This window comes from Lithobates pipiens, unplaced genomic scaffold, assembly GCF_037356315.1.
Source record: "Lithobates pipiens isolate NorthernLeopardFrog02 unplaced genomic scaffold, aLitPip1_a1.2 Scaffold_3, whole genome shotgun sequence".
Lineage (NCBI taxonomy): Eukaryota > Metazoa > Chordata > Amphibia > Anura > Ranidae > Lithobates > Lithobates pipiens.
The window spans coordinates 171042705-171063027 of record NW_027507790.1 but is presented as its reverse complement, the minus strand read 5'-3'; the positions used below and the strand labels follow the sequence as shown (position 1 = coordinate 171063027).

Genomic DNA, 20323 nt, shown 5'->3' with positions numbered 1-20323 from the left:
GAAAGCTCTATTCATGGGGAAAAAAACAGGACATCAATTTTGTACAGCATTGCACGACTGTGCAATTGTCAGTTAACTACTTGCCGACTGACGCACGCCGATGTACGTCGGCAGAATGGCACAGACAGGCAAATGGGCGTACAGGTACATCCCTTTACATTTGCCGCCGTGCCATCAGGACCTCCGTGAGTCTGATCACGGTTCCTGCAGACTCAATCTCTGCGGGGATACCCGCGATCATCTCACGGGAACAAGGAGGGAGCTAATGTAAACAAGCACCTCCCCGTTCTGCCTAGTGACAGTGCCACTGATCTCTGCTCCCTGTGATTGCAGAGATCAGTGATGTGTCGTACATATATATATCTGCCCTGTCAATTTTGTAAGAAAAGGAAGCCCTGTGACAAAATCTTAATGACGAAGCATGTTGTGTGGAGCTTGATGATGTCAATACATTGCAACTGGGAAGTGCTGTGAGTACTGCTGACTACATTGAGGGATACGGAGGCAGGCTCTGGTTGAGTTTTTATTCTAGCACACGGGTGAGTGTATCTATTATATTTTTATCCTAAAGATACATTTTAAATGAAGAGCACTATTAGTTTTCATTTTATCTTTGGAGCATATATCTGTGCCCACCTGTGGTGTGAAGGAGATGGAGTGGTGATATTGCAGCCGTCTTTTAAAGGGAAGGGGAATAGGACCTTCTGTGGCATGGAGGAGGAAGAGTATGGACCTATGAAAACCAGATCCCACCATTTAAAGTGAGAATTCATCTTGTTTATAAATTAGAACAAGGAACACTGAGTGGTGGTATGTGTCTATACTTTCCATGCAGGATTTGTGTAGAACAACCTATGGAGACTGAGCACTGAAGAGAATGTTGAGGACTTTTATGAATTTCATTTATTATTGTGGTGTGATGGCACCGATCTATGTTTTTCACTAAGGTGATTATTGGTTTATTACGTAAATATTAAATTTTCAACACTAGTGAACACTGCATTTAATTTTTATTTGGTTGATTTATTTGTGTTAGAATAACACAAAAAGTATTGGTGCAACTCACACTCATTGAGCTCAAATATTTTGGATTTTAGTGCAGGAGGATATTTTTATATATAAAAAAAGAAGAGAATGCCTCTAAATAATGCATAATATACCATTTAATTACTGTACCTGTAGTTCCCGTTTTAGATGATTTTGTAGTATTTATATTTGTAGCATTCTTGGTCTCTTTATCTTTTTCTTCTACCTTTGATGACTTGAGATCTTGGTTTGGGGTAACCTTTGGACCTTTCTCTATAGAGTCTTTCTTTCTGGGAGCTGCAGTCTTTGCACTCTTCTCCATGGTTTCCTTGATAGGCCCAGGTTTCGGAGAGGCTGCTGCAGTTTTTGATTTACTATCACTTTTCCTAGCTGGAGAAGATGACTTTGTTTTGCTTCCCACTTTCTTGGTTTTTCCTTTTTCCTTAATGTCCTTCTTCATAGGCTTGCCTAAGTTCTGGTCTACAGGAAGAGTCTCTGGGTCCATCATTGAGACATCAGGGTGCCTTGGAGATGGGCTTGGATCTTGCATTGGAATAGGAGGAGGATCCATGTGTTTATAAGTTACCGTTTTATCAGTAGGAATAGTCTCAGATTCATCTTCAGAATCTATGTTTGCATCTGCTGTTATAGACGGACATTCTTCTGTTTCAGGTGGGACATCAGAATCTGTCTGGGATGGGGCTGACTCACTTACAGATGTTGGGGGTGTTTCGTCACACTGGCGGGATTTCTGTTTTCCTCCTGAAGGAGGCTGCCCTCCTCCAAGTTGAGTTAAGGGTTTTTCCTGTTCTTGTTCCTCACTTGCAAACCATTCTAAAGGGTTTGGGTTAATGAAAGAAGGTGACAGTTCTGTTTTTGGGTGCTTATATTCACAGGCAGTCACAAGACAAAGGTCAACCTCTTGCCTGTGTTCAGCAAAAGGTGATTTGTCTGAAGCAGAAAATCGGTCATTTGCTTCACTGGAATAACCATAAGCATCACTTAAATTGTCTTTGCCATCAAGTCCTGCTGCACAAGCAAAGGGGTTTGTATTATATAGAATTGTGGGTTCCTTAACTACTGAATTTAACGCTCTCATTTGAAAGCTTTCTTGTTCATCAGCCCCAGCTTCTAATAATAGGGCCTCTGAACTATGATCACTCAAATGTGTCTTCTGTGTAGGATCTGTTGAGCCTGGGGACTGTCTTAGTAAAGATGGTGTTGGAGTTAATGGAGAAACATCTGCTCCAGGGGAGAACTGATCATCCTTAAAATAATCTTGCTCAAGTATTGGTGGAGAATACAAGGGCATATCACAATTTTGAATCACATCTTTTAAAGAATCATCTTCTTTTAAAGGAGAAGAAGTTTGTGAGTGTTCAGAGGTTGTAGATGGAGAGCGCTCCACATGAGCTTCAGCGGCTGGTTGATGATTTTTTTCTACAGCATAAAAATCATTGTCCACTGAAATCCTTTTGCCAAAATAAGTGTCATGATGATCAGAGGGACTGTACTCAACTTCCGTTGGTCCATTTTCTGATATGTGAAGCATGCTGGAGGCAACTGCAGGATGCTCTGGTGATTGTCTGCTAAAATCCATAGCAAATGATTGCTCTGGTGATTCCTGACTGAATTCCATAGTTGACTGTTCTGGGGAGCGCTGCTCTTGCAGTGATGCTGAGGATTTTCCCGTTCTAGGTGAAAAATCTGGGGGAGATATTGACATTGGTCGGGGACATTCCTCTCGAGATGGTGATATTTCCGTTTCTTGAAATGTTGTGGGAGTCTGAACAACTGAAACTGATAGGGAGTCATCTACTTCAGTGGAATGAGGTGATCCGACTTCAGCGTGAAGTGAAGGCGATACATCATCAGTGGTTGGTTCTGGGAATGAACTAGTAGCAACAGAGGCTGTGGAAACTGAAGCAACACCTTCAATGTGGGAATATGTATCTTCTGCCACAACTTCATCTACAGGTGTAGCAGACTTATCAGACGCAGTGCCCTCAGAAATTGACATTTTTGTGTCCTCCTTAAATGAGATAAATGGATTGGTGTTTATTTGAGTGGGGGAAACATCTCCTGAAAGCTTTCCACCATCCAGTACATGGGATGCTGCATGCTTTCCATTATAAGTATTTGTTTCTACACCAAATAATTTACTAGAGAAAAGTTCACTCTTTTCACCATGTTCCTGAGAAATGGCATCAGACAGCATTTCAGATACAGGACTAATCTGAGAAGAGGAATGCTCATCAACAGTGCTTCCATGACCAGAAGATGATTTAGTATTAGTAGTTAAAAATCTGTCATAAGTTATCTCTGATCCTATCAATGGTGGGCTGCGCAATGGAGATAATACTTTCTCTATTGGGGATTCTGAATCTGGCACTGGCTCATCCATAGGACTTATTTGGGGACTTTCACTCCTTTCTTTGGTATCAGAAAATTCAAAGACAATAGGAACAGATGTCTTTTCCACTGTTTCTGGTGGTAGGTTTGAAGATTTTTCATCGGTCGGTGACTGATAGTAAGGTGTGTGCCCAGCACTTCCAGCGGCAGATTGAGAAGGAGAAGCTACTTCAACAGTTTTATCATCTGGGGAAGGACACTGTTCAGTTATATCTTGTTCAAGGTCCTGTAAAGGTGGTAAAATACCAAGATCTGATGTTTTTATTTCATTAGGTGTAAGATCAAAATTAACACTTCGCTCACTTAAAGGTGTTTTAGATATTGGTGAAGGAGGAGCAGGACTTTTACTTGGACTTAATTTTTCTTCCAGATCATAATCATCCTGAATTTCCAGATTTGTGGAACCTTTCACATCAAGATGTCCATAAGTATATGCATCCCTCAGTGATGACTTGGAAAATTTGTCTTCCTCCAAAGAGGATGGAGGTGAGATAGTAGAAGCTGAAGCATTGTATTCTTTGCCATCGGTAGCATCTGTTTTAGACACATCAGATAACCCATTCAAACCTTCAAGCAGTGGTGACACTCTGGTTCTGTCATACTCCTGGGAATACAAGCTGGCCTCATATTTAGTTATATTAACATATTCCTGAGATGGAGACTCACTTTCTTCATTATTTGTCTCATCACTCATTACATCTCTGGGTGTTGACATGTCATCCATTGGTGTTGGTTCGCTAGATATTTCAATAGTTGAATGAGTAAATCCAGAGGTCGCAGTAAATTCCTCTGGCTGATCTTCTCGGTTTTCTTCATCGGATGCAGTTGCTTCACTTTCAGAGCCACCAGGTAAAGTTTCATCATGAATTGAAGCCCCAGGTTCAACAGCTGGGGACTGGGGCTCAGAGGTCTTGGATGGTGTTGAAGACAGAATATACTTATCTTCAGAGTCACTAACCATTTCTAACTTGTCTTTTATAGCTGTTAGATAATGGTCTTCAGCTTCCAGCTTTTCTGTTTCTTCATCATCCTTTGCATCGTCTGTTTTGTCTTCCTCCACCTCTTCCTCTGTTTCATCAGCTTCAACCTTTTCAGCACTTTCATCAATGTCTTCTTCAGCTTGTTCTTCTGCTGTCTCAGAATCAATTATGTCTTCATGTTTACTCTTCAAATGCTTAACCACATCAATTTCAACCTCTTCCTCAGTTTCATCAGTTTCGGCAAACTCACCAGTATGATGTTCTACCAGTGAGGCTCTTTCTTCAATATCTTCCATTTGTTCTTCAACTTCTTCTGTCTCAGCTTTTTCTTCATAATCACCAGCTTCTGATGATTCCTCCAAACCAGTTCCTTCGTCTTCAAACTTGTCAATTTCACCCACCCTGTGTTTCTCGATTACCTCCAGTTCTTCTGGAGTCTGCTCACATTCACCTTCCATTGTAGTTATCCCTTCATCTGGTGAGTCTGCGGGTTGTTCACTGCTAGTGTTTTCATTCTTGATGGTGTAAGATTCAGTCTGTACTATAACAGGTTCATCTGTGGGTGAAAGAGCCTGGAGGTGGGATTTCAGTTCTTCATTTATGGTGCCTTCATTCTGAAGCTCTTCAAAGTCTTTTGTTAAATCTTCAGGAGATGACATGAGGGATCTTTCTGCCACCATATTATCTATATTTCCAGTTGCTATAGCTAAAGCAGCAACAGAGGCTGTTGCTGCAACAGCTGCAGTGACAGCAGCTGCCCCAGCAGTTGCCAATGACTTCTTCTCAGCTACTTTCTTATTTACCTTTGTTTTGTCCTTTGACTTGACTGGAGCTGCTGATTCTTTAGTCACAGATTCTTCTTTCTTTTGAGCCTTTGCCTTAACAGCAGGCTTTTTAGCATCTGATGGAGTTGCTGCTATTTTCTTTGACTCTTTAGCAGGCCTTTTAACCTCTTTTTTAGCATCTTTCTCTTCCTTTTTTTCCTTATCCTCTTTTTTTACCTCTTTTTTCACTTCTTTCTGAGGTGCTTCTTTTTTCACTTCTTTTTTTATTTCATGTTTTTCTTCCTTCTTGATCTCTTTTTTGGCCTCTTTTTTAGGTTTATCCTCTTTTTTTGATTTATCTTCTTTAACCTCTTTTTTGGGTTTCTCTTCCTTTACATCTTTCTTAGGTTTATCTTCTTTAATTTCCTTTTTGTGTTTAACTGGCATTTTTTCATCTTTCTTTGTGGTTTCTTTTTTCACTTCTTCGGGTTTTGCCTTTACTTCTTTTTTCACTGCTTTTTCTTTAACAGCTTTGGGTTTCACATCTGTTTTCTGTTTCTCTGCCGCTTCTGGCTTAATTATTGATTCTTCTTTATTCACAGCATTTTTCTCTGATGAGGTCTTTGCTTCAATTTTCTGAGCCTTTTTCACTAAAGTTTTGTCCTTGCTCTCCACTTTTTCTGATTGATCAGGTTGGCTTTTGACTACGTCAGCTGGCTCTTCTTTAGATTCTTTTTTATTAGGTTTACTGGATGTTGCTTTTGAGGACATTTTTAAGCTCTCCTTGCTTTCTGCTCTCTGCTTAATCTTTGTCTGTTTTACAGCAGGGCTTGATATATAGTCACTTAGATCCTTCTGTGTTATCACAGGCTGTTTCAGAAAGTCTAGATGTTTAAGCTTTTCAAGTCCTTCCAGTATCTGGTATTGAGTTGTATTTCCTGGAAACAAAACTCTAACTATTTTTTCTAAAGGATTTGATGGATGCCATACTATAAGGGAAGAAATTGATGTTAAGTAATTAACTGGAATCTCAACTTCCTGACCATTAGGAAGTACTAAGCCAGCTTTATCGTTATTGCTACCTGACCACTGCTGCATGAAATACTGGGTTTCTTTACTACCTTTTACTGGGTTCAGCACATACATCTCAAGTTTTCCTACACCCATTTTCTGAAATAAAATAATGGGCTCAATTGTGTTTCCTACATTTCTGAATAGAGGTTCTGGCCTCATGGAGAGTTTATTTAAGTACTGAAGAGTAGAGCAAGCTTCCTCTATGCTTCTTCTAACTTTAAAATTTGGTTCTGGGTTTTTCAGATTATCTGGTACATTGAGAAACACAACTCCAAGGTCTGGAGAGATTAGGTTTTTCATCCAGTCACTGTTAGTTGTTGACCCCTGAGACTGTTCCTCTTCCAGTTCAGCCATCTTTCTTTGAAGCATACTGTTAATACCTGGCAGGTTGTCATCTCCAATATGAGTAAGCAATATAGAATCCACTCTGTCTAAATGTCTAATGAGTTTCCAGAAGCAAGATTTTCTTTCAGATCCACCATTAACAAGCATATTAAATCCGTTCACTGCAAACAAAGCAGAATCTCCCCTACCACCAGGGAATATATAACAGCATGGCTTTGAGAGCTTTAAGAAGCCTCCGGATGTGGGTGGTTCTAAGATATCAAAAGGTGATGGTATTTCTACTGACTCTGAAAGGTATTCTGTGAATTCAGAAAGTCCTTCCATTTCAGGCAAAACTGATGAGGAATTAAGTTTGATGTTTATGAAGTCTTGAAGATTGTGTCGGTCCAAATTGGAATCCTTCCAATGTCCTTCTTCAGGGCAGTAGAGTGTAAGACTTGCTTTGTTTGCAGGGTGTGTATTGCTCAATAGTTCACCAATCTGGTTTTAGGGGAAAATATATAGGAAATGTTAGGTAAGTTTAACTCACTTTCTACCATTAGACTATTCGGCTCAGTACTAAGAAAGTAAAAATTACAATGGGTCATAGGGAAGGCAAGTGGGACAATTAAGTAAATACCCCCTTTGACTATTAAATAATGCAGGCTGGCTGTGAACTCTCTTTCTAATGAATAAACCACAGCATTTGTTCAGATTTCATGCATTTTAGTCTGGGCAGGAAATGATTAATTAACTATACTGCTAAACAACAAAACATTTGAACCATAATGGCTGTTGTTTCTACATGTTCCTATAATTCAACCTAGGATTCTATTGTAACAGTAATACTGTACCATAAGTGGTATAAACAACTAACCAGCCACCTAAAATCTCATAAAGAAGGAAAAGTGCCCATCTTAGCAGTATTTAGATTCTTCCTTCTGTTTTAATCATAACTAAAACAACCTCAGCTGGTATCTAGGTGGTTTCTCTAAGTGGAATATACACTCGCCTGTAAGGCAGTTTTGCTATATAAGGCCTAAGCTAAGCTTTTACATTAATGCATACAATAAAATATAAAATAATTTATTTAGGTTTATTTGCTAAGGCAATGCAAAGAGCATTGGAAATGAAAACAGTATTCCATAGTAAATGAACAAATGTATAATTATTGCTGTCAGTTAAGAGATTCTTTGTTATTGGTTGTGTTGTTGGGTGCTGTAGCTTGCACATGCTCTTTGTCATGCTATTGATTTACTTCTGGCTCACAATAAAGCTAAAGAAAAAGGAAAGGATCCCATGAACTAGTCTGATGATATGTCATACCTCTTGATCTGTGAAGATCTCAATGAAATTTTGGAAAGAAAAAGATCCAGACTGAAGGATAAGTTCGCCGGTGTTTTCAAAACACTGTCCAGTTAATACTAAAAGTTTGTGTCTTGCAGCATCTGTGATCATCAATCGCACCTGTGAGGAAAGGTAAAAGTGAATGTTACTGTAGTATCATAGAAAGAATGTGTGTTTCCTCACCATGTCACTAACATCCGCTGCACAGATAATATGTAATGCGATCATGTATCATTGCTACAACTTTTAAATTAGATCTAAATATACAGTGATTGGTTTATTAATTTAAGATATTTAATAGAACACATAATAACAAAAGTATAGGATACAGCACAGAGGCCCAGGGTTAGAACCTCTGCTTGACTACAATAGAGTCATCTGCTTGAATCCCAATCACTATGCTACCTACTTGGCTTTTGCATGCTCTCCCTATGTCTGTGTGGGTTTCCTATATGCTTTTGTCTAAATTTGCCCTAGTATGTGTATATATCCATGTGTTAGGGACCTTAGATTGTAAGCTCATTGAGGCCAAGGACTGATGTGAATGCAAAATATATATATATATATATATATATATATAATATAATATATGTAAAGTGCTGCATAAATTGTCATACTCAAGTACATCAAATAAATAGTTACAGTGCCTTGCAAAAGTATTCACCCCCTTGACATTTTTCGTGTTTTGTTGTCTCACAACCTGGAATTAACATGGATTGTTTGAGGATATGCATCATTTAATTTACAGAACATGCCCACAAATTTGAAGCTGTTTTTTTTTTATTGTGAAGCAAACAACAAATAGGACAAAATAACAGAAAAGATCAATGTGCATAACTATTCACCCCCCTAAAGTCAATACTTTGTACAGCCACCTTTTACGGCTATCACAGCTCCAAGTCGCTTTGGATAAGTCTCTATGAGCTTGCCACATCTTATCAATGGGATTTTTGCCCATTCCTCCTTGCAAAACTGCTCCAGCTCCTTCAAGTTGGATGGTTTGCGTTTGTGAACAGCAATCTTTAAGTCTGATCACAGATTTTCTATTGGATTGAGGTCTGGGATTTGACTTGGCCATTCCAACACATTTACATGTTTCCCCTTAAACCACTCAAGTGTTGCTTTAGCAGTGTGTTTGGGGTCATTGTCCTGCTGGAAGGTGAACCTCCATCCTAGCCTCAAAACACACACAGATTGGTACAGATTTTGCTCAAGAATATCCCTGTATTTAGCACCATCCATCTTTCTCCAGCTCTGACCAGTTTCGCAGTCCCAACTTCTGAAAAACATCCCCACAGCATGATGCTGCCACCACTATATTTCACTGTGGGGATGGTGTTCTTTGGGTGATGTGATGTGTTGGGTTTGTGCCAGACACAGCATTTTCTTTAATGGCCAAAAAGTAAAATTTTTGTCTCATCAGACCAGAGCACCTTCCTCCATACATTTTGGGAGTCTCCCACATGCCTTTTCGCAAACTCAAAATGTGTCATTTTGTTTTTGCTGAAAGTAATGGCTTTCTTCTGGCCACTCTTCCATAAAGCCCAACTCTATGGAGCGTATGGCTTATTGTCGTCCTATGTACAGATACTCCAGTCTCTGCTGTGGAACTCTGCAGCTCCTCCAGGGTTACCTTAGGTCTCTGTGCTGACTCTCTGATTAATGCCCTCATTGCCCAGTCCGTGAGCTTTGGTGTGCGGCCGTCTTTTGGCAGATTTGCTGTTGTGCCATGTTCTTTCTATTTGGTTATGATAGATTTTATGGTGCTCCTAGGGATCATCAAAGATTTGAATATTTTTTTATAACCTAACCCTGACTTGCACTTCTCAACAACATTGTCCCTTACTTGTGTGGAGAGTTCCTTGGTCTTTATGGCAGTATTTGGTTAGTGGTGCCTCTTGCTTAGGTGTTACAGCCTTTTGGGTCTTTCAAAGAGGCATGCATATGTAATGACAGATCATATGACACTTAGATTGCACACAGGTGGACATCATTTCACTAATTATGTGACTTCTGAAGGTAACTGGTTGCACCAAAGCTTTCTATGGGCTTCATAACAAAGGGGAGTGAATAGATACGCACATGCCAATTATCAGTTTTTTATTTCTGAAAACTAAGTTTATGTATATATTTTTGTAATTTTACTTCACCAACTTAGACTTTAGTGTTCTGATCCATCACAAATAATTCAGATTAAAAAAAACATTGAACTAAAGGCTGTAATATAACAAAATAGGTAAAAAGCCAAGGGGGTGAATACTTTTGCAAGGCACTGTACATACTGTGCTCAGCATAAATGAGTACACCCAACAGATTTGTCAGAAAAATTTACTTTACTTTCAGAATCAACATTTTCTATGGGATACCATACTACAATATACTCCCACAAATGCGGACCTTTAAATGCAACCAAGATTTGTTAATTTGCACACACAAAAAAGTATTTTTCCTAACAAATTCAGGGCTGGTTCACACCACAAAAATGCACTCCAGATCCGTTCCAGATGTGTTTCTGCATGCGTGTTTTTAGTGCGTTTCCAGATCCCTTTTTCTTCTTTTTTTCCAGTTTTTTTGTGAACAGGCCCTCATTCAAGATCATGTTGCAAAAATGAATACACCCCAATGAAAGTCTTAAGAGCAAAGCTAAAGTGTGAACAGGCCCTCATTCAAGATAATGTTGCAAAAATTAATACACCCCAATGAAAGTCTTAAGAGCAAAACTAAATTTTAGAAAACAAAATCCTAATTAAGAAGAATTCAATTACAGGTGAGTCTAATTATTCATTAAACAGTTGTCCAGCAGACAGTTCATTGTAAAAGAACGTTACTTAACAAAGAAACCCCCTTCCCATTTCATGCTGTCAGCATTGGCACCACATGGAAGAGAAATATCTCAAGGCATGAGAAAGAAAATAATTTCTTCGCACAAGAAAGGTGAAGGCTACAAGAAGATCAACAAAGCTTTACTTATCAGTCAGAATACTGTAGTAAAAGTGATATAAAAATTCAACAAAGATGGAACTGCAACCATCTCACAGAGACGTCCAGGCCATCTCTGGTAGTTAGCATCTCGAAAGGAGCATCTTCTGATGAGAAGGGCTGAAGAAAATTGCCATGCAAGTTTACTGTAGTTAGCTAAAGAAGTAGGAAGCCAAACTGGGGTGAATGGTTCCTGTGACACAACACACAATGACACAATCCATGACACAAAACACAATGACACAATCCATGAAGGCAACCTCTCCTAAAGCCCATGCACAAAAAAGCCCACCTGGAATTTGCCATGGCTGATGCTGAAAAATAAGAAGACTACTGGGACTCTGTACTCTGGAGTGATAAAACCAAGATAAATGTTTTTGGAACTGATGACTTCAAATCTGTATTGCATTGCAAAGGTGAGGAGTACAAAAACGATGCATGGTGCCTACAGTGAAACATGGTGGTGGTAGTGTCCTTCTGTGGGGCTGCATGAGTGCTGCTGGTGTTGGGGAGCTGCATTTTGTTGATGGTATCATGAATTCACAGATGTACTGCTCTATATTGAAAGAGAAGATGCTACCATCACTCCGTCTCCTTGGTCTTCGTGCACTTTTCCAACATGACAATGATCAAAAACACACATCTTAGACCACTGTTGCATTTCTGAAGAAGAACGGGGTGAAAGTGATTCAGTGGCCAAGTATGTCTCCTGATCTAAACCCAAACACCTATGGGGAATTCTGAAGAGACAAGCCAAGCATTTCCATCCAGCATCCAGGCTCTAAAAGAAGTCGTTCTTGAAGAATGAAAAAAGATAGATGTTGCAATATGTCATCAACTTGTTCATTCCATGCCTAGAAGACTTGGTGCTGTCCTTAAAAATCAAGGAAGTCATACAAAATACTAGATGGAGTAGGTTTTGTTGTGGGGTGTATTCATTTTTGCATCGACTAGTTTGAGTAAAACTGAAGATTTTGTAATCTAAGTTATAGTATTAACCTCACTTTTATGTAATGAGCTAAACAAATGTTCTATAAAACTCAGTTTTATCAAATTTTGGAAATTGTTCTTGTGTTCACTGACCTATTTATTAAAATCTTATTTTTCAAAAGGGGTGTACTCATTTATGTTAAACACTGTACATTATATTCAGATTTTAACACTGTTTGTGTGATGGTAACCAAATTTATAGATATTAAAGTTTCATTACATTTTCTTAGCACAGGCTATTCAAAGCAGATCTATTCTAACATGTTGACTTTAAAGCTAACCAGTGCTTTACAAACCAAAAGTTTTTTTCTGTAATATCCCCTGCCAAGTAGCACATATTCACTATTTGTTTTAGCTGCTGGAAGAGCAGAAAATTCTGAGTATGCTGTCACATGGGGACACAGAGACACCCTGTGTACGCTCCAACTAGATTGATTGGGAACATACACATGTCTGCCTTTCTGCACAGTGGGCGAAGTAAAGATGACTATGTGTAGATCAGTAGGGGGGCATTAAAGTGAAACCATTGTTTTGCCCTGCATGGATAAAGAACAGACTTGCTTTTAAAGTGCAGCCCATTCTGCACTCCTGCGACTCTTTTTCAGCAGACAGCAGGCTGAAGTCCACTGTCAGCTGATGTCCCAGAGCCCGTCCAGGCTGGGGAAAGATCACATGGTCAGGATCCACTCAGATGCACCAGAGAGCACTGGAGGGAAGGGCAGAGCAGAGAGCCGGTGACTGATAGTCACCAGCTCTCTGGTCATGCAACACTGAGAACTAAGTGATCAGCTGTGTTTGATCGCTCAGTTCAAAGTCTTAGAACCAGTGAGGGACAGATGCAGCATTGGACCAATGCTGCATCCACCTAGATAAGTATGATTTAAAAAACAAAAACAAACGTTTTTTTAAACAAATATTTTACTGACTGAAAATCGCATAGGAAAAATAATAAAGCCAAGCTAATGGGGAAAGGAAGGGTGATGTCATGATATTAGATCAGATTTCACTGGCATAAAACTACTGAAGGTAAAGTTGATTTTTTACGTAAGGTAAAGTTGATTTTTTACACAAAGTTTTTACAGCTGCTGTCTAGAAATTGCTAGAGAGCTGTGAAATAGGAGAGGGAGCAACAAAGAGCTTACAACTGCTATGCACAGGCACTATTAGATAGGACAGCAAGAGAAATGGCATGGGTTACTTTAAAACAGAACTGAAGACAAAACTTTTTTTCCTTTTGGATGGAGTAAGGGGGGGGGTAAAAAAAACTGTTCTTTTTTTTCTTTGCTCGTCCATTGAAGAGATTTACCTTCACTTCCTGTCTCATAAGCACAACAGGAACTGAGAGGAAATCTCTCCAATATGAGAAACATCTCTGTTTGTCACCAAAACCAGTGTCCCCATTGGAAGATTTTTTCTCTATTCCTGTTCTGGTGACATTTGGGATTTTCTTTCACTTAGAAACGGAACATAAACAGAAATAAAAACTTGACAGGTGTTTTAGTCCCTATCCACTCCACATCTTCAAAAAAAAAAAAAAAAAGTCATCACTTCAAATTAGATCTGTCACACTGCTGCAAAAATGATATGCTCAAAGAAGAAAATGGATGAAACAATGTATCACCCAAGCCTTTCATTCCTTTTTTCTTTCTCTCTCCCACTCCTTCAGCCTCTTTATGGCACAGGGCTCTGAAGACTGCACAGGGCTCTGAAGAAATGGCACGGGTGGCCGTTCCTCCAGAGCTCATGTGCCAGTGATGTCACTGGCTGCATGTACAGTAAATATCTCCTAATCCATGCACGTTTAGGAGATATTTACATTACCTATAGGTAAGTCTTATTATAGACTTACTTATAGGTAAAAGCCATGCATGGAAGTCTACTTCCACTTTAAAGTAGCCTTTGCTATTCAGTTGCATCCTCCTGTTACATATACTTATTGATGTCTCAAAAGAATCTTGACAGCAGTTCGTTCTGCACTCCTGTGACCTAGGGTTTAGCCCACTGTCGGCTGACATCACTCAACCAGTTCAGGCTCGGGAAAGTGCCCATTTGGATCTACCCAGATGCCTCTCAGCAAGCTGTTGAGAGTCTGAGCCAGCTACTCCCATCACTCCTGTCACAGCAGAGCAGACTGAGTCACCGCTCTCTGCTCAGAGAGGAGGGGGAGAACTAAGCAATCAGAGGTTTTTGATTGCTCAATTATCAGGGAAGAGACAGCGGGGCACAGCTTCAGCTGGGATAGGGGCTGCAGCAATCTAGATGAGTATGTTTTTTATTTTTCTGTATTCCCATGCTTCTTTTTAAAGAGTATGGTGTAAATAGGCATGCTCTTTGCTTGCCGTATGACGATGCTCCAAGCCTGTATAAACTGTTGGGCATACCTAATCTTGGCATCAGATTTAAAAATGTTTGCAGTTGCACAAAAGCTCCAGTGTGGTCAGATGGCACCGCAAAAAGGAGGACAGCTTACATAATAGGACAATTTGGCATCTTTTGGTGCCTCCTATACAGTAAGAAAATTATATATAGGGTTGCTTTAACCACTTGCTTACTGGGCACTTAAACCCCCCTCAGTCCCAGACCAATTTTCAGCTTTCAGCGCTGATGCACTTTGAGTGACAATTACGCGGTCATACAACACTGTACCCAAATGAAATTTTTATCATTTTTTTCCCACAAATAGAGCTTTCTTTTGGTGGTATTTAGTTACAGCTCGGAGTTTTATTTTTTGCTAAACAAACAAAAAAAGATGCAAAAAAAAAAAAATCATGTTTTAATAGTTTGTTATAAAATTTTGCAAACGGGTCATTTTTCTCCTTCATTGAAGTGCGCTGATTAGGCGGCACTGATAGGCTGCATTGGTGGGCACTGATGGGCTGCATTGGTGGGCACTGATGGGCTGCATTGGTGGGCACTGATAGGCTGCACTGGTGGGCACTGATAGGCATAGTTAAGGCGGCACTAATAGGCACAGATAAGGCGGCACCGATGGGCACAGATAAGGCGGCACTGATGGGCAAAGATGGGCACAGATAAGATGGCACGGATGGGTGGCACGGATAAGTGGCACGGATGGGTGGCACGGATGGGCACTGATAGGTACCACAGATAGATGGGACTGATGGGCACTGATAGGTGGCACTGATAGGTGGCTCTGATAGGTGGCACTGCTGGGCACTGATGGGCGGCACTGCTGGGCACTGATGGGCGGCACTGCTGGGCACTGATGGGCGGCACTGGGGTGCAGCACCTTTGAGGCAGATTTTGGGTGGCACTGTGGGTGGCACTGCTGGGTGGCACTGTGGGTGGCACTGTGGGCACTGCTGGGTGGCACTGTGGGCACTGCTGGGTGGCACTGTGGGCACTATGGGCACTGCTGGGTGGCACTGACAGGGGGGCACTTACTTTATTTCAGGATGGCACTGCGGGTGGCAGGTGGGCACTGGCAGGGGGCAGGTGTCCGTTTAAATTGCTGGCCGTGATCGGGACTGATGTCCCGAACACGGCCGCCGGCGATCGGCTTTTTTTTTTTCTCCTCGCGCTGTCAGCGCGAGGAGGAATACTAGCCGATTACCGGCTCCGTTTTATCACATGATCAGCTGTCATTGGCTGACAGCTGATCACGTGATAAGGGGTCGGGATCGACCCCTTACACGGATCGGTGATCAGGCGAGTCTCACGGACTCGCCGATCACAGAGCGCGCCGCGCGCGCCCCTCAGGGGGCGCGCAGGCCGCTCGTAACCGGGACTACGTCAATAGACGTAGTCCCGAAAATGTGGGTCCGCGCTATTGCCGTCATTTTGCAATAGCGCGGATCCCAAGTGGTTAAAGAAGAACTCCACTAAGCAGTATTTTACTTTAACTGATCAAACAATATATTGCAATGTCATTTAAGAAAAAGCAACAGCCCCTTGCTGTGAATTGGGTACAGAAGACAAAAGTTAAGACCTTTGTGTGGCTACTTCCACAGTATGTACCAACTATGTTCATTTGAACTAGGGTCCAGCAAGTTTGGGACTTGCAAAATATCCAACATAATAAAATATATGATACAGCAAACCAGTTTCGGGAAATCTCTCAATGGGAACAAATGTCTTGGTGACAACTGTATTAGATGAGAATTAAATTCACTTTAAATACATTTCCTTTTTTTTTCTAAACTAAAGAAATCTCCCTAGCTGGACACAGGCAGTGAAAAATATCCTTTTAGGAGTTAAACAAAGGTAGTAATAATGTGCAATACTTTCAACAAGAAAACAGAAGCTTTTTTGGTAGGGATGCAAGGGATGGAGGACAAACAATGTCAAAAGCAGACAGAGTAGATGGTCATAGGGAAATGGTGCCAGGGTCTATAGAAGCAGAACACAAGGCATAAAAGAGCTTTGCTCCAATGATGCAACAAGCCCTTAGGCTGGTATGTGGATAGAAAAAAATCCAACATATTTCTTAATCTATGCTATATAGTGAAGAAGGACAGATCGCCCTGCTGGGCTATTGTATTCTGACAGCCAGCAACCGTGGTATCCATCAAAATACCCAACTAGTGGCTGCATCTGAATGTCGATTGGCTGTCAGTTTTCTGCCCAGCTCTTTAAATTTCCTTCAAAACATGTCAAGCAGAAAGGGGCTGGCAGGACATACTACAAAGCAAGTTCCTGATAAACTGGCCAAAATTCACACAGTATATGCCCAGCTTTACTGTTTTCCTAAATAAACATTATCAAAGAGAATGATGCAGGAGTTTGAGTGCAGACACATCATGTCCTGAACGCATATCAAGGAATGTAATCACTTTAAAACAATATAATTTTTTTTTAATTAAACCGAAGTGCTTGTCTAAATAATAAACAGGCAATTATAAAAAGGCAAATAACTTACTTCTGTACTGACAGCTTCATCTGAAGGATTAATTAAAACTACAGTTTCTAAGACATCGCTTCTGTGGTGAAGAATTTTTTGACCTGTCAAAAACAAAAAAGAAAGATTAATTATAAAATGCAAACTCATGTGTAATGATATTGGTATGCATTTCATATTTAGTACTCCTAATATAGAAATATTACAATGTTAGAAACAAGTAAAGAACCCAAAACAAGTTAAATAGAACCTGTAATAGTCTCGGATTTAGGGTTACCTAAACACAAAGTGAAAAAACTTACAGCAATAATCAGCATTCATCTTTATTTGTCTTACTTGAAGAAACTTAAATCCTATAGAAGAGTAAGTGAAGACCAGTAGTTGGAGCTAACCAGAGTTGTCTGTGCAGGATTATTCCCCATTTCAGTACATTTCATTTGTGAACAAAAAAGTAAACAATGAAATCAGAGCACACAAAAAAGTGCACAGAGAGCACAGAAATGGCCAAACCTCTGAAAAGAAAGGGCCTCTAACTCTGAAACCCCTACTTGGGTGCAAGGTTCCTCACAGGGGCAAGCTATCATCTATTTAGGCCAAAGTCAAGTGGAGCCAGCTCCTTAGGGACTAGCCAAAGTCGGTGTTTCACTGAAGAGAGACCCCTTTGGTTGGGGAGAGGCAAAAGACACGAAGGCCACAGAACCTCACCCCCCCAGACATCAGGCAGGCCCCAATTACCTGCACCCTCCATCTTTGTGTAAAAAAAAAAAAAAAAAAGCGCAGGTACACAAGGCAGGCCTTACAGCTTGTATAAAAATTAACCATAGACTAGCCACAAGGCTTGCCCAAAAGATGTGTGTAAGATGATCACTGAAAGCATAGTGGAGTCCCATACCCATAGTGATTTTCATCTCTGGAATGCCAGCCCTAGGGGACACATCACTGGGAGCTCTTTGTGCTTCCCAGGCCCCGGCCAAACAAATTCAGCCCAGATTCAAACTGGGAGGAAAAGAACTGTCCCACCATTTCCACCTTATTACACCAAGAAAATATTAACCAGTGCCCCCTCTCTCCCAAGAAGTACCAGCATTATCCCTCCTGAAAACTGATAAGAACAGACACTTTATCTAACTACATTTTATCTTGGACAAAACAACTGTTGCAAGCTATTTAGCCATCATCAGCATAATCTATGGAAACCATGGCTTTGATGGCAATTGACTTGGGGCACAGTGGAAAAAAAAAAAAACTATACAGGTTATGGTGAGAAGGGATTTGAGTAATCAAAAATCCCTCACTCTAATGAGTTTTTAGCACAGTAAACTCTTTTTAACCACTTAAAGAGGGATTCCACCAAAAAAAAAAATATTAAAAGCCAGCAGCTATAAATACTACAGCTGCTGACTTTTAATAAATAGACACTCACCTGTCCCGGGTTCCAGCGATGCCGGCAGCCGAGGCCGATCGATCGCTCGGCTCTCGGCTGCTGCCGCCACCATTCTAGGTGAGGGAATCAGGAAGTGAAGCTAATCGGCTTCACTTCCCGGTTCCCTACTGCACATGCTCGAGTCGCGCAGCGCAATAGGAAATCTCCGCGCTGTCACTGGGACCCGTGTGTGTCCCAGCAGACAGCGCGGCAGGGCAGGAAATGGCGTAGACTCCCACGGGAGTCTATGCCCGGAAGTGGGTGTAAATACCTGTCTTTGACAGGTATCTCCACCCCCCTCCCCCCTGAAAGGTGTCAATTGTGACACCGGAGGGGGGGGAGGGATCCGATCAGCGGAGGTTCCACTTTAGGGTGGAATCCCGCTTTAAGGACCAGCCTCGTTTTGAGAATTTGGTGTTTACATGTTTAAAACATTTTTATTTGCTAGAAAATTACTTAGAACCCCCAAGCATTATATATTGTTCTTTTTCTAACACTCTAGAGAATAAAATGGCGGTCATTGCAATACTTTTTTCACACCGTATTTGCGCAGCGGTCTTACAAGCGCACTTTTTTTGGAAAAAATTTACTTTTTTGAATAAAAAAATAAGACAACAGTAAAATTAGCCCAATAATGGGCTATGCTGATTAAATTGATACCCAACATGTCACGCTTCAAAATTGCGCCTGCTTATGGAATGGCAACAAACTTTTACCCTTAAAAATCTCCATAGGCGACGTTTAAAGAATTCTACAGGTTGCATGTTTTGTGTTACACTGGAGGTCTATGGCTAGAATTATTGCTCTCACTCTACCGATCATGGCGATACCTCACATGTGTGGTTTGAACACCGTTTTCATATGCGTTCGCTTCTGCACGCAAGCTCGGTGGGACGGGCATGTTTAAAATATTTTTTTTATTATTATTAGTTTTACCTTTTATTTTTTATTTTTACACTGTTTAAAAAAAAAAATGTCACATTTATTCCAATTACAAGGAATGTAAACATCCCTTGTAATAGAAAAAAGCATGACAGGTCCTCTTAAATATGAGATCTGGGGTCAAAAAGTCCCCAGATCTCATATTTAGACTAAAATGCAATTTAAAAAAATAAAAAAAATTGTAATTTAAAAAAATGATTTAAAAAAAATGGCCCTTTTATGCCGTTCGACTACAAAATTTATTATTACGGATTTTTTCCGATGGATTTTGGCCCAAACTTTTCTTGCATACACAAGGTCGCACAAAGTTGTTGGAAAATCTGATCGTTCAGAACACGGTGACGTAGAAAACATACGACGGGACTATAAAGACGACAGTAGCCAATAGCTTTCGTTTCGTAATTTATTCTGAGCATGCGTGGCACTTTGTCGGAAAATTTTAGATCCTGCTCTCAAACTTTGTGTGGAATTTCCGACAACAAGATCCGATCGCACATTCTCCGTCGGAAAGTTCAACCGTGTGTACAGGGCATAAGAGCTGTGGGTGGAAATTACGTTTTGATGTCGCTTCCACCCAGCAATTGTATGGGGATAGGTGGGGCTCCATCTTCCCCTCACTTGTCTCCATACCAAGCAGGAGACAACACGGGATGGCTCCGGAGATCACCGAATCACGGCGGGAGGGGTGTCCCTCTTTCCCACCACCGATAAAAGTGATCTCGCAGCGAATCCACCACAGGGACCACTTTTATCTTGTAGCGGACCGCCAGTTGAAGAAGGGGATACCGGGGTTATGGCAGCTAGCTGCTGCCATAACAATGATATCCTCCTTCAAACAGCCGCTGTAAAACTGCAGCGGGCGGTCCATAAGTGGTTAAAGTAGAAGGGTATTCAATTGTCTTATTCCATCATATCTTCCAAAAATAAGTTTGGATGTGCAGTTATATGCGTACAGCTGCAGCATTTGTCAGGCTGTCACTGATTTATACATGCTGCTGGCCATGGATGAACACATAGATTGAGGCCTATAGATCAAATGAAAAGCTCTTTTTATAAGCAGAATCCCCCCACACTCCTAATGACAATAGGTTAATTACTAGTTAATTACTGTCAGAGACAGCTTGGTTTTGCAGTCACCGCTCCCTTAAAAGTACTATTTAACTTAACTAGAGCCCAGATGACTAACAATCTTGTTTTCTTTTTT

General features: G+C 40.7%; 1 protein-coding gene across 1 annotated transcript in view; it reads right to left on the bottom strand.

Moving 5' to 3' along the window:
* Nucleotides 1-20323, bottom strand: part of MAP1B (microtubule associated protein 1B) — a 115657-nt gene that overhangs the window by 13742 nt on the left and 81592 nt on the right. The window contains exons 3-5 of the mRNA XM_077462495.1: nucleotides 16776-16858; nucleotides 7907-8047; nucleotides 1177-7081 (exon numbers count right to left, since the gene is read on the bottom strand). Of these exons, the coding sequence (XP_077318621.1) occupies nucleotides 1177-7081; nucleotides 7907-8047; nucleotides 16776-16858 (6129 nt within the window). The remainder of the gene's footprint in view (nucleotides 1-1176; nucleotides 7082-7906; nucleotides 8048-16775; nucleotides 16859-20323) is intronic.